The sequence below is a fragment of the Rhipicephalus microplus genome, chromosome 2 (genome assembly GCF_043290135.1).
Source record: "Rhipicephalus microplus isolate Deutch F79 chromosome 2, USDA_Rmic, whole genome shotgun sequence".
Classification (NCBI taxonomy): domain Eukaryota; kingdom Metazoa; phylum Arthropoda; class Arachnida; order Ixodida; family Ixodidae; genus Rhipicephalus; species Rhipicephalus microplus.
The window spans coordinates 279,616,604-279,631,811 of NC_134701.1; the positions used below are offsets into that span (position 1 = coordinate 279,616,604).

At 49.0% G+C, this 15,208-nt stretch overlaps 1 protein-coding gene across 2 annotated transcripts in view; it reads left to right on the forward strand.

Annotated features, from left to right (window-relative positions):
* The first annotated feature begins 3,200 nt into the window (after window positions 1-3,200).
* The window catches only part of LOC119179555 (Aminoadipate-semialdehyde dehydrogenase), a 75,094-nt gene continuing 63,086 nt past the window's right edge, over window positions 3,201-15,208 (forward strand). Inside the window, exons 1-3 of one of the 2 annotated variants that reach the window (XM_075882101.1) lie at window positions 3,201-3,309; window positions 3,550-3,703; window positions 3,924-4,086. In XM_075882101.1, coding sequence (XP_075738216.1) covers window positions 3,601-3,703; window positions 3,924-4,086 — 266 coding nt within the window. In that variant the 5' untranslated portion in view covers window positions 3,201-3,309; window positions 3,550-3,600. Of the gene's footprint in view, window positions 3,476-3,549; window positions 3,704-3,923; window positions 4,087-15,208 lie in introns of both variants that reach the window. The other variant, XM_075882100.1, reaches the window with a different exon arrangement.

A 15,208-nucleotide genomic window follows, 5' to 3' on the forward strand; every position in this document is an offset into this window, starting at 1 on the left:
CAAATCAGCTGTGGTGCCAGAGTACTAAAACGTGTTGGAAACATTTGAGCGATGGCGTTGCGGTACAGAACATCTGGAGAGGATTCGCTCGCTGAATTTTGTGCCGACCGGTTGTGCCCCCGCCATCTCCGACAACAGCGCAGCTCTGGCCGACTGGCTCGCCCTACGCCACCTGACGCCGACAAGAGCTCTCGGCGAGTGGTGCCCCGTCCTCGGACTCCTGCGGCCGTGTCCATCTTCCTATCTTCTTATTTCCGTATATGGTCTCTGCCCCTGCGCCTCTTTTTATCTTTATCCCTTTAATTCTTCCCTATCCTTTTAATCTCTCGTTACCCCATCCCTCGTGAGGCACTGTTGAGGTGTCCCCTCCCCCTGAGAGACAGTTACGGGGCTCACTTTTTTCTTCTTTTCTCTTTTAAGAATATACTGTGTCTAGATTCATTAAAAACACATGCTCTAGCAATGCCCCTTTTCACTGGGCGACAAGCACGTCACAGAAGAAAAGTGGGTATCTCCAGCCGAATCCAGCCCAGGTCAGGCCTGCGTGGGCATTTCCATCGCGTGGACGATGCCTTGCTCACAGGATAATTTTTCTTTTAACTTATTCGCGTCGCACTGCATCTTTAATTCTTTCGTGTTTTAACTGCTTTATACAGTGTTTATGAATTTAACAATTGAAATGTGATCATAATTAAATGAGAAGACAGAAACTGCAATGTAAAATTGTTTCGCTAGTGATCCCTGAAGCGCCCTGCCACGGCCGCCCGCGTCTTCCCATGGGGTGGAAACTCGAGTAAAATGCGTCACCGAGTGGTCGCGTGAATGTCGTATACAGTGCCTAGAATATACTTACTCACGCGGAGGAAGGACTCAGTGTACGTACTAGTGGGCCGTCGCGGTGGCACGGAGAATGATGCCTTCCACCGGCAGCCACTAGACGGCAATATGCGCAGAAACCATCTATGCAGAAACAGTAGTGCTACTCGGAGGGAGTAGCACTACCTTTCCTTCCTCGAGTGGTGTCGGCGGCGTCTCTAGCACGGCCGTGTCTCTGCCAACGCGTGCGTGCGACAGGCGCTGATGGGCTCCCAGCCCACTTAGAACTGTAGAACGCTGGTAGGGAGGCGATGCGTAGTCAAAGCAATATTTTTTTTTTTTTTTTTACAAAGGCACGTACACCCTGATATCGTTAATGTGGTACACGATATCGAGTGTTCGAACAAAAAAAAAATTACCACTAAATTAATGAATACACGTGGAAGAGTGAAACTTTGGGCTAGTTGGTATTGCATGATGAAGAACGTACAGCGCGAACACAAGACGGGAATACTAAAGATGGGACACAGACAAGCGCTGAACGTACAGCGCTTGTCTGTGTCCCATCTTTAGTATTCCCGTCTTGTGTTCGCGCTGTACGTTCTTCATCAGAATACACGTGGTTTCCAAGGGGAAAAAGTCAACTCTAGTGAAGTTCAACAAAATTCGACAGTGAAACTCGCGGCACCTAATTGATTTAATTATGCCACAACATTAGCTCTAGGCCAATTTTTCTATTGCTCAAATGTAGGATGCGTTCTTCCCATGAACTTCAATTCTCCAATGAATTTGACGCTAGCTGAACTCGTGAAACGTAAATAGCTTAACTTCATAACTAGTAAGCTCCGCGTGCTACAGCACATATTGATTTTTTTTTTCATTTCTGAGGATTTCGGACATATTCATTGAAATACCCGGTACCGATGCGGACATTGTCGAGTAGTGCAAGAAAAATGATGAATATTAACGCAACAGCATTAACGAGCTCATTTCGTAGAAATGCCGTCGTCGGCGACGCTGGTTTAAGCGAGAAATCATCTTGTCCGTGAAAAAAAAAAAATCGAGAGTTGCAAATAAAATGAAGGATACAAATCTTTATAATATAGTTTGAGTTTTTTACGGAAAATTTCACTAATCACACCATCGACTGTATGTCCGTTGATTCGCCTGCACCACGTGAATCAGTTCACGAGGTGCCGCACCTTGCCATTCGTTTCAGCGGTGCAGCATTGACGGCCTCCGAACCCTGCCATTCGTTTGCAAAGGTACCGAAGAGTGGCAGCTTGGGCTAGTTGGTATGGCATGACAATAGTTATAGCGCGAGAACAAAACGACGACACAGAGACAAGAAAGACGCGAATTACACGAACACTAACTTCCAACTGAGTTTATTGCGCAAAGTGCGAAAATATATAGAGACAGTAACCATGAGACAAAAACCATATGGCACAAGAGCGAAACGTAAGAGAAAAAAAACAAAAGCACAGAAACAGGCAAAGAAAAGTCTGTAAGGAAACGAAACAGAAAAGTAAAGGTAATATAACTACTTGCGCGCACCGAAACCTTCGGGGAACCTTAGTTGCTTCTCGGACAGAGACACAGAGGGCTTGCTAATGCAAGACACCTGTTCGGGTGCCATCTTCGCAGCCTCGACGATGACTCGGTGCGCTCATCCGTGTGCTTGTACATGGTTGCTGTGTCCTTGAAAAGGGGCACACAGTTGCACTCAGTGCAGTGCTGAGCAAGAAAACCATCTTTCCCGTGCCTAGAATATACCCGATCTATATAACTGTTGCGTAATTGGGTGCGGTTTGGGAATGCTTAATTGTTTTATTTTGTCTTTATTATTCTTATTTGTTGAACGAAGGAGAAGCGTTGCCTTCAAAGTCAAGCGAAAGCCACGCGTAGTTTTGTGGTGCGGGTGTCTGTCTGGGTCGACGCAAGCACGGACGCGAGCATGCGCGCCTCAGCACGAGGCGCGATCATTTGCAGTGGGGGTGTGAACGGTGCCACCGTCGGCTTTTTGCGACTAGAACTGTTCTAGAACCGTATTTAGAAGGGCCTTAGTCGCATATTCGCTGCTGTTATGAAGCTGTGTCTGACACTCAGAATGCGTTGTGTTGCAGTGCAGTGTGAGCCGCCGATATATATTTGTCCGAGTTCCACACAACGGCGCAGACTCCTAACAAGTGATTCTCCGCACGTAATTTGAGATACTGCAGCAACTACAGTGCCTACTGGTGCCTAGACTAGTAGTACTGATAGCTGTTACAGCTGTTACGTTTATATGTTCTCTCTTGTTGCAACGTCACATACACGGCATTTACGATGTCCGCTGCAAATACATACAGCATGGGGCGCCACGAACTATCATCATCATCGTATAAAAAAGTGTCAACGCGCGCAGCGCGAGTGCCAGCAGTTTCACGGGGGGCGCCAGCAGTTTCACGGGTTCACGTTTTTAGGCTGCGGTTGATGTTGATGGCCGCATCTGTGGGTGTCGAGTAAAAGGCTTTGCAGTGCTTTCTCTTACTTCGCGCTTGCGTGAGCGTTAAACTAGTGTCAGTTTCAAGATAACTGCGTTGTCGAACCAGCGTTTTGTTTAACGTGAACTAAGGGTGGCTGTCCGGTGCGCAAGGCCTCCGTTCTTGCGCGTCACGTAAATGGCTTTGTCAAATCAAATCGCGACTTCTATGTGTGCACGCTCGCAAATTTACTCATTTTACTTTTCAGCTATTCGAAGGTGCGTGCCAGTACCTCGCCTAGTCTGAATCCCGTGCTGCCATGAACACAGGCTATGTCCGCGATTCTTTAAGCTTGGAACGGGAAGGCAAAGTTAGGGAAGTTGGAGCGCAGGCCGTGTGGTCACTATCGTCTTGCAAGCCGGGTAAGTCAAGAAGCCATTCAATGTATTTGCAGGCGTCTAAACATTCCGGGACGTGGGGCCGTGAGAGAACGCCCAACTCTTCCTCGTGGCGAGGGAGCTTTTGGGCAGGCGCGTCCGTGGCGCGTCTCGTTTTCTCGCGTCCCTCGCGTCTGGGCAACTTACGGTTGTGTAAACAGCATGTGCTGTGAAGCGTTTTACGTGATTGTGGATGTTCTTGCAGGATTCGGCGTTGATCAGCTGCGGGACAACTGCCTCGACACGTACTGGCAATCCGATGGGCCGCAGCCGCATCTAGTCAACATTCAGTTCCGTCGCAAGACGACCATCCAGGGGATATGCATTTACGCCGACTATAAGCTCGACGAAAGCTACACCCCTAACAGGTACGCGTACCTTGACGATGTCTGCAGCCATTGTTACTTAGCAAGGGTTTGTGATAAAAGCGAACAGTGTACACCGGAGAAGTTACGCCTTTCAAAGTTTCGTAATGGTTAACTGCATACCGCAGTGCCTGTGCTTTCTTTCCGTTGGCCGTTATTATCGCCTTCAGTGCATAAGAAAGTTAGACACGCTGTCATTTCTTTTGAACTGTTCATGAACTGATCCCCATCATTTTCAGTTTCTGTCTACAAGAGAAGCCTGTCTATGTCATGACCATAGTTATAGAGCGAGAACAGAACGACAACAGAGACAAGGACACGAAGCACTCGTGCCCTTCTTGTCTCTTTGTCGTCGTTCTGTTTTCGCGCTATAACTATCGTCATGTCATACCAACTAGCCCAAGCTTTCTCGCTCTTGTCAATGCGTTACAGCATACTACACGTTATGTTCATTCATTATTCGCAACTTCCAGGTACTGAGGCGCCGCTATGCGGTAACGGCCGAAAGCTCTGCTGAGATGATCGAAGTTTTGGACCTGCTTCAAACCACAGTTGTTGCTGCTTGTTTGCCTGCGTTTGTGGTCGTTTTGCATCGTTGTGAACGGCCTCGATATTACCGGAACCCTTTAAAGGAAAAGTAGATAAAGTAGGCAAATGAAATGTAGAAAGAAACAGAAATCCGACTGATTGCGAGCCTCGATGCTCACAGCCTACATACACAGTGAGGAAAAGTAAGCCTACCATTCAAATTAGCACCTCAAAACGCCATGAGCTGTTAATAGGGTTAAAATTAGCAGGCAAATAAAGCTTGTGAATGTATGCAGCACCTGTTTTGTGTAAGAGTACCGCAGCTTCCAGGTTTGCAGTTTTCACGCTTAGATCATCTGCTTGACACGGTCGCAGAGCAAACAATACCAGAACTAAATTAGGAATGCGTTCCGTTTCTAGAATAGAATGAAAGGACCGGTTTCAAAACGTTCACATCATTACACATCTGAGGGGTCTGCGAAGTGCCTCATGACCTTCAGATCTGCAGCAATTCATGCGCGGTCTTACTTTCTGATGGCGCTTTTTTTTTTTTTTTGTCGTTTCTTCTCCGTACCATGCTATCTTTTGTACTTCTCAAATATCGAAACATAGTGCAGTAACGGGAACGACCCCTCTTAAACGGGAAAATTGCATATTACCACTGGTTTCGTTCGTGCTGCTTGCCGAATTCTATTCTTTTGATATTATTTCTTTTGATGTTATTTTAGTCAAGAAAGCACCCTAGAATCATATTGCCGGTAATAAGACATGGTTCTTGTGCTTCTGAATTGAAAAATAACTTTTTTTCGTCTGCTTACTCTGCTTCGCGCTTTCAGGTGAACTGAACAAGCTTTGCGCAAAATACAATGCAAGCAAAACTTGAAGACGAAGCGCGTCTCCGGAAATGTTTCTGGCATTACTGAAAAATTTGTACTGAGACTCCCATTATAATACTTTTCCAACATGACACCAGTCATTGCGTGCGATTGTACACAATGGTGGAGAGCGTAGGTGTTTGTCTTATTTATAATTTCGCACATATTTATATACCCAATGTGCTACCCAGCATTTATTCGCTTAATATATTATGTTAGCGCTTCCCTACTTTCTCAAAAACATAAATCAAAGGGCCACCGAGACGCGGAAAATAGCAGTCTTGGCCAAAAGTGTACTTTCCAGTACTGTCTGTATCGGGGCGATCATCTCAATTAAAACAATGTTGGATGTAGTCGCGCCACCTATAGGCCGTGAAAGTTGCGAATATGTATGCACTTATTGCTCCATAGTTAGTGAATGAACCGTTGACTATTCACGCAGTGCACTATTCTCACATTCGTGGTAAACTGAAAAGGTCTGTAATGCAGGCATATTTTCTTATAATCTAGAAACTACAGGAATCGAAAATGTTGTTTGTTTTAAGTTTTTGTTCAACACATAGCCTAACGATGTAGCTAAGCAATGGCAGCTTTAATGCAGGCATATTTTCTTATAATCTAGAAACTACAGGAATCGAAAATGTTGTTTGTTTTAAGTTTTTGTTCAACACATAGCCTAACGATGTAGCTAAGCAATGGCAGCTTAACTGAAGCATAAAATATGAAGGCACTTTGTGTGGGCAACCCGGACGACTAATAATTTACCTACTATTGTGCTAATCAAACAGAACAGCTAAGTCGGGAGAAATTTGCGTGTATGGGTGCTTGTGTGTGTGTAGCCTGAATATTCTCGTAGCATGTGCATTTCCAGGAGCTATCATTTCTTTTTATAGCTGCGAGAAGCATTGAAACTCTAGATATACCACATTGTCACTGATAACAATGTCGCCAGATTGCTCCCCTATAACCGCGTTCCAGTGGATCGCACATTTCTGACATGATATAGGTTGGCCATTGTTATGAGAAGAAAGAAAAGAAAAAAAAAAGTGCACATTATTGAATATTGAAGCTGAACATTTTGACACAGTTGCCTGTCTGATTGGGTAATTAAGACTTTCACAATGCTTCAACTAAAATGGGATTATTTAAACCAACGTAACTCTTTCCTCAAGGGGAAGTAACAGCGAAGGTGCCGAGTTGCAACTGTTGACTTCTTAGACAACCAAGCTGGGAAGTAGGGAAGGCCTTCACTGGATCTAATCTCACCCAACTTTACAAAACTCCAGCACTAAAAAAAAAACGATTCTTTCGTTATAGGAATCTATATATTATCAATGTGACATGTGCTTTCACAGAAGTAGTGCTTATTGCATTCATAAATGAGAGTTTGTACTATGTCTATTGGTTTTTGGCAGCTATCACACCATTTAATGTGGATATACCCACATTGACGCCTAGTGGCACATTTGAATCGCAACAACTAATGCCCATGATCATGATTTGATTATTGTGGTAGCTAAGGCTTTTAACTTATACCTGGATGCAGCGTATCATAAATTGCGTGTAAATATGGCATCAACAAGTACGTAGTAAACTCTGGCACTCGATATACACTTCTTCAAAGCGTCTCACTTGAGAGAAGCGGCATGGTGCGCACTCCCGAGTAATAGTGTAACCTATGCCTGGGCTCATGCATACTCTACTTCAATGTGCATCAGGATTGCGGGAGGAAGATATTTGTAGCTTGAGCTGCGAATGTGTGCAGGCGTTGCACGTCCCGCTTTCCTTCGTCTCACTCCATCGAGGCATGCACTCGCCCGTCGACATCCTCGCCTTTCTGCTCCACTTACTGCAGCAACACTATTAGTCGGCAGTAAAACTCAACCTTCTACCCACTCCCTCTGTTATCTTGAGCAGAGCTCTCCCAGCTGCGTAGCGGCTGTTGCTACAGAAGGGAGTGGAAGGTTGGTTGCTTCTCGGTGTCCGTCCTGTTTTGTCGTCGCTGCTGCTGCTTGTTCGGGGATGGAGGCCCGCACATTTCACACGTGACAACAACTCGACTTTATATACAGAAACTTATGTACATATTTACAAGACTTGACCGTCGGAACCGTCGCATGTTGCCTCGGCAGAGTTGATAGTGCAGAGCACTCTTTGTTGTGACCAGACCCTCTCGCGAGGCCTCGGAAGCCAGGTTTTAATACCTCGGTTGCCCCTCCCGATTCTTCTCACGGCCAACCAAAGCAATTTAGTCCGTTTATTGGACAGACAACACACTTGTTGCCGTCCCCTCCTCTCGCTCTCTTCTTCCCTCACTCGACTTCTCGGTCGGAAAGAGAGAGACGACAGGACTGGCCTGCCCCCAACGTTCCGCGAACTGTGCGAACGCACACAATGGTGGCGCCGTTCGGCTGCGGGCCTCCTGCATTACCGCGAGATGACTACGCTGTCCGGTATGACAGCCACCCCGCGGACTCTACTCCTGACGGATGGGTGGCTATGCACTGTCCTCCCGTCACCCGCCGGCAATCCGCATTCCGGGGACCATTTAGCTGGTTGCTAGAAGCGGCGATTGACCGTGGTATTCTTGTCAGAAGGGGCGCGCTTACGCCGAGATTATCGTTTCCCGAAAATAGGCTTTTTGGGAAGCGCGCCCTTTTGAGACCGAGAAGACGCTCCCGTGGCCTGCGACACCAGACCTTACACGCCTTTTCCGAGATTCGCGCAAGCGCTCAAATGCAGCTGCGCGAATAACAACATAAAGGTACGGCGCTGCACGTCTCCAACCCTGTGGTCATACTTGGCAGTTCCTTAAACGTCAGAGGCGTTTCTGCAACGCGTGCAATACTTTCTCTGCTTAACCCTTGGGGCCCCACCAAACGGACGCCACCACATAGTAAAAAAAAAGAAGAAAAAAATAGACACGAGGTCACTGTGCACACAAGTACAATCTATAAAGCAGGCAAGTAAAACAACAACAAACTTCTACATGCTTGCAGTCGTACTTATACACAAAAAAAATACTTCACTGAAACACACACACACCCTTCGGCACATGGTGCCGTTCAAATTCAACAAAAATTCCAATGACTCCTGCATGCTACACACACACAAGAGAAACAATACACTTCACTGAGGCACATAGACCTTTCAACGCGTGGTGCTGTTCAATTGTCCACAGGTTCGCGCACGTCACTCTTGAGTGTCCAGCACGTGCCTAGTCCTCTAGTGTCTCGACCCCCGGAGCACCACTGCCGATCCCCAGCACTCATTAGGCACCCTCGAAAGTGCATCGTTGCCATGCTCGACGCCTTTCCTATGCTGCACCACTGCATGATACCGCTGAAGCGCCAAGGCCCAAAAGGTAAGCTTAGCCCCAGGAAGAGTGCCCTGGGTGAGAAAAGCTAGTGGGTTGTGGTCTGACACCACGGTAACCTGTGCGCCGAAGAGCCAGAAATCAAACCTTTTCAGACCCCAGATGACTGCAAAGGCCTCTCGCTCAATAGTCGACCAGCGCATTTGAGTTGGAGAGAACTTGTGGCTCGCAAATGCGATCGGCATCTCGGTACCATCGTCCGCACGTTGCGACAGGCAGACTCCAGCCGCGACCGCGGACGCGTCTGGAAACAGCCAATACGGCCTCTCGGGATCTGGGGTCGATAATTCTGCTGCCCCACACAGCGCGATCTTAAGCCGCTGAAACGCCCTTTCAGCTTCCGCGGACCCCGGAATTCGGTTCGGGATCCGCTTCCCCGTTAGCTCTGTCAGGGGCCTCGCTACCTCTGCGTAATCTTTCACATAGCTTCGGTAGTAGCCACACAGGCCCAGTACGCTGCGTAGTTCTCTTTTAGTCTCCGGCGCCTTTAAACCTTTGATCGCTGCAAGCTTCTCAGGGTCAGGTGCATGCTGTCCCGAACCTACCACATGTCCCAAATACCGGATCGATGGACGAGCTATCTGGCACTTATCCCTCTTGACCTTCAGGTTAACCCGCTTTAGGGTCTCAAACACCCGCCCCAGGTGTTCCGCGTGCTCTTCGAGCGTTTCGCTAAAAACGGCTATATCATCCAGGTATGCACAGCAGTATCCGCTGTGTGGCCTTAGCAGTTCGTTCATTGCCCTCTGGAATGTTTGAGCAGCGTTTTTAAGCCCGAAGGGCATTACCAACCAGGCAAACTGTCCGCGATGACACGCAAACGCTGTAAGCAGGCGTGAAGAAGACTCGAGTGGTACCTGCCAATAACCTCTTCGCAGGTCGAGCAGCGGTATGTACTTCGCTTTTCCTACGCTCATTATGAGTTCTTGCTGAAGGGCCATTGGGTATGCGTCCGCCACCGTCCCCGCGTTTAATGCCCGAAAATCGACACAGAGTCGCATGCTGCCGTCTTTCTTCGGAACGCATACCAGCGGATGGGCATACGGGCTCTCGCACGGAAAGATCAACCCCAATTCGAGCAGCTCGTCTACCTGCCTCCCCACCTCGGCCTGTAAGCTTTTGGGTACCCGGTACGGATGCGGGCTTCTGCGGACAAACCCGTCTTGCAACCTTATCTCGTGTGGCCTTACTGCCGCTACCGTCGGCCCCCCGCCAAACTGCTCCACATGCCTCTTGAACACTTTGCAGATCACTCCGCGTTCCCGTTCTACTAAATGGGCTACCATATCACGTGATGGAAAAACTTCTTCACTACACATTGCCCCTGGCTGTGGGGCGCACTCTAGCTCACCGAAATCACCGTCCTCCTCGAACATTATTCCTACCGACTTAACCCTGGACTGCTATGGGCGCAGCTTATTCGTGTGCACCAGTTTCCGGTTACCTGCTGGCATCTGCACGAAGTATGAATGCTCGCGGTATCTCTCGGTGACACTGCCTGGCCCTTCCCATTTCGGAAACATTTGCCCTGGTCATTGTACGTCGTCTCCTACGCCTGGCCAATAAAAACTGTACTTGATCCTAAAGCACGTTTTACGGCAACCAAAATGCCCGGCCCAGCTTGACTCGTGCGCAAGTTGCAAAACTTCCCCTCTGCGGCATTCCGACAGTACCAGCTGAGTTACCCATTTCCCCAACATCTTATCCTTATTATAAAGTAACCCGTCGATTACTAGCATACTGCCTTTTCCTGTCGCCGCTCCTCTCCACGCTTCCTGTAAAGTCGGGTCTCCCCGTTGTTTCTCGTGAAACTCATCTGACGCGGACCTCTCCTTCATGCCGATGCTCGGGGCTTCGTTAGGCAACACGCTGTCATCCCGCTGATCCCCTTCATCGCGGCTTGCTACAGCTACCTCGCTGATCAACATCTTCTCGGTCGCGTGTCGCTCTACCAATTTTACACGAGTGTCCACCTCGTTCTGACGCCATACGGCCTCGGCGTGCTGAGGCTTGCTTTCGAACTCTGGCCGAGCGCCGCCCACTTCTGCTGTACCTTCCATTGCCCCTTCGAGGGTGCTTTCCTCGTGTAGTAGTTTCCATGCTTCTTCGGAAAATAGGCAATCGGTTCGTGCCGTTAGACGGTCCGTTAACGCGCACAACACTGGGACTGGTTCCCTAACGTCAAAAAACTCCACGCTCACGCGACATAGTCGGTAGAATAACTGCAAGCTTGGCCTGTACTTTCTCCCCGAACGCCGACGTCAGGTTGACCATCCCATGCGGTTGCACCAACTCTGGCGGGACCACGTTCTCACAGACTACTGTAATTTCTGCACCTGTGTCTAACACTGCTCCTATATGTTTATCTTTGCAGTCGAGCGATACTGGGATTAAATCACTGTGTGCGGCTGGGGGACCTTCAATCGAAACACGCGCCGCTAAGCTGTCTGCTTTACTGTTTGGAAGCACCTCCGTCAGCTGTTTCTGACGCTGCGGACAATTCCATTTCTGGTGCCCTGTACTGCCGCAACTGTAGCAGGCCCTGGGCTTTGGTTTCCCCTCCACGACACGGTTTTTCCCAGCCCCGCGGCCCTTCGTTGTCTCTTCGTCGGATGTAGCCCTGCTCGCGCTTTTCGACTCCGCTACGCTTTGCTTCGCCTGTCTCGCGGCGCTGTTCGTCCCCTGTGCTTCTTCAAACGTTCGCAGCAACGCGGATATCTCTGGGGCGCTCATCCACACTCTACCTTCTTGGAGTATCACATATCGCAAGGCCTCCTCCGACAAATCTTTCTTTAACTGGTCGGCCACCAAAAGCTTGACCAGGCCCTCGAATGTCGACATCCCTCTTGCCTCAAGGTAAAAGTGGAGGTAGCTCTCTAAACGTGTCGAAAAAGGTCTCCACCCCTCGTTCGCACGCTTGCCTGACCCTAAAAATCTTTTTAGATATTCCCCGGCTGAAAGTCTGAGCTCGTCCAGCACCGTTTGCTTGATTACCTGGTAATCTTTGTGCTCTGTTGGGCTTAGCCGCGTGGACAAAAACGGGACTCTCTCCGCTACCAACGGGAAAACTAAACGTCCCCAAAACTCCCCCGGTACCTCAAACGCTTCTAGGGCACTCTCCACGGACTCAAACCACACTGGTGCTTCAGCCTCGGCTGGAAATTTGGGTAACACCCCTGTGAGGACTTTTGAGTAGCGTCTAAGTTCGCTACACGGATCCCGCCTGCCGAACTCGGGTCCACTCCATTGAGAGCTTCCGCCCATCATCTGCGACAGCCTCTCCATCTCCAACCGCAATTCCTGCAGTCTATGTTCAGGCGTGAGATTTCCGAAACGGTCATCTTTCTGGCTCTCCCGCGCACTACCCTCTCCCGGGTTTCCCACGTCGCTCTCGTCCCCCGACTCACGACTCATGGCCTGCACTCGCCTGTCCGGGTTTAAGTGGGCAAACCTCGTGTCCATAGGACGCCTTAAAACTAAAAAAAAAAAGCGCGGCACCCCTGAGATGTAAGAACACCAGAGGACTCACCACATTTGAAGTTTCTGCTCGCTGGTTGCTCGATGTCGCCGGACTGATGAATCGGGATGACCGTAGCTGGACCCCTGGCTTCCTCGGGTCGATGGCTGCCACACTGCCGCCTCCTCAGCTCAGTTACTTGGCTCTTCGTTGGAACAGCCGATGTCTTGGCTTTTGGTCTTGCATGTTCTCCGCAACACGACGATCTTCTTGTTGCGCAGAGCGCTCCTTGTCGTCGTCGTCTCGATCCTGTCGGACTGCGCCAGTAAAACTCAACCTTCTACCCACTCCCTCTGTTCCCTTGAGTAGAGCTCTCCCAGCTGCGTAGCGGCTGTTGCTACAGAAGGGAGTGGAAGGTTGGTTGCTTCTCGGTGTCCGTCCTGTTTTGTCGTCGCTGCTGCTGCTTGTTCGGGGATGGAGGCCAGCACATTTCACACGTGACAACAACTCGACTTTATGTACAGAAACTTATGTACATATTTACAAGACTTGACCGTCGGAACCGTCGCATGTTGCCTCGGCAGAGCCGATAGTGCAGAGCACTCTTTGTTGCGACCAGACCCTCTCGCGAGGCCTCGGAAGCCAGGTTTTAATACCTCGGTTGCCCCTCCCGATTCTCCTCACGGCCAACCAAAGCAATTTAGTCCGTTTATTGGACAGACAACACACTTGTTGCCGTCCCCTCTTCTCGGTCGGAAAGAGAGAGACGACAGGACCGGCCTGCCCCCAACATTCCGCGAACTGTGCAAACGCACACAATGGTGGCGCCGTTCGGCTGCGGGCCTCCTGCATTACCGCGAGATGACTACGCTGTCGTCCCGCGGACTCTACTCCTGACGGAGCCGGCAATCCGCATTCCGGGGACCATTTAGCTGGTTGCTAGAAGCAGCGATTGACCGTGGTATTCTTGCCAGAAGGGGCGTGCTTACGCCGAGATTATCGTCTCCCGAGAATAGGCTTTTTGGGAAGCGCGCCCTTTTGAGACCGAGAAGACTCGCTCCCGTGGCCTGCGACGCCAGACCTTACATCGGCGCCATCACATTCAAAGTAGTCTGCAGCAAAACACCGTTGGTGCATGTGGAAGTTGCACTACTTCGACAATGAGCCTCACAAGCTTACACGAAGTGAAATGCAAAGAACAGAGGACGAGAGTTGCAATATGGGCTTGTTGGTTATGCATTTAAAAGAATTTCATATAATGCGAAACGAAATACAGAAACAGGTAAGCATGTCCTGTTCATCTGTGCCTTCCTGTTGTCATATTTCGTTTTGTGCTACATAAAATTCTTTCAAATGCAAAGAATGTGTGTATAGGCCAAATTCTCTATGCGTGTGTGGTGTTTTTTTGCTGCTATCTAGGCGTTCTAACCATGACCTCTTAAGATTGTATGCTGGCGTGCATTCTCAGAAGTCGTGCTTTGATTGCATCGTCGACGAATTGTACTCTATCGGCGCCAGTAAGTATGCCGCGTTACTTCTTCATCGTTCACAGACGGCATCGTGCTTCATCGTTCACAGACGGCAGCTATGCCCCGCCCCGCTAACGGAGACAACTGTGGGAGAGATAACATATGAGAGATACAAGGTGCGTTTGTAAAAGGTCTTTCATCTGCTACGATAGCTCAGTTGTTTGAGCAGAGCGTTGGGCGCATACCGCCGCGGCCTGTAGAGTCGGAGGTTCGATTCCTGACGGGAAAGGGAACATTTTTATAAAAGTCTTTTTCTTTCCGATTTGGTAGCATTCATTTTATCAACGTCACAAAAGTCTTGGTGGACCTCAGCATAAAACACCATGTTAAAATACGGCCGCTTCAGGGAGAGCTACACTTTTCGCACAGTAGCTTTGCGATGAGAGTGCAGCACGTAGAACTGTATGCGAGCCACCCGCTGAAGGCTTCCGAGCTGGTGTGCGCGCCAGCGGTCGCGATCACGCCCTTAAAAGCAAAGTTGACCATTGTTGCTCGAGCGACATCTCTTCCCCCTCCCTCGCTTTTTTTTTTTTTCATGCTTTTCAAGACAGGTAGAGTGCTTCCACTCTGCTTCTACAGCAGGCCTCCCATGTGGGAGTTATTGAATGCACCCTTTGAGCGACTGAGATGGGTCGTATTGTTTGATCTTGGCGTTCGTTGCGCCGCTCGCGCGCTTATACACAGGGGTAGAACATAGTGTGTGCCGGGATTTTATTCATTTGGAATTTGTAAGGAACATAACGGCGTCAAAAACTCGTCAGGAGTGTTCATATGATTTCTATCACAATAATAGGGCTTTTGCACAATTTAGCTTAGTGCTTGTAAAAAACGCAGCATTGGACAAATGCTGCTTTACAAGTGCTGTGTAATAGAGCTACATCTGCTCCGAATGTTCTGACTGTTCTAAATTTGTTCGAAGAGGCCTTTCTGGCTGCTCCAAGCACTTTTGCTTGCTCCCAAGACTGCTTTGAAACCCATGTACGCTGTTCCACCCCTGCATGTAGGTCTCCTCTGGCTCCTGCAGAGCCACGACTGCAAGTGAGAGAAATTGCCACCTGTGATGTCACCTCGCTTTCTGGCCGTGCTCCCCATGCTTTAGGCAAGGCACTGTGGTGCCACATGTTATGCAGTCAAGAACGGCGATAGTGTACATGGCATCACACGACTTCATGTAGGGGCAGACAACTTTAATGGGCTAGGAATTTTCAGGCATTTCACATTCTATTTTTCTGTTATGTTGAACGTCTTGGCATGAGTTGTCATTGCAAGAGGTTTGGAAAGGTATTTTAACGGACATCAACTTAATGTTCGGGTTTGGCGTTTCTTGAAGCGGGATCGACATCATTATAGCGGTATAATG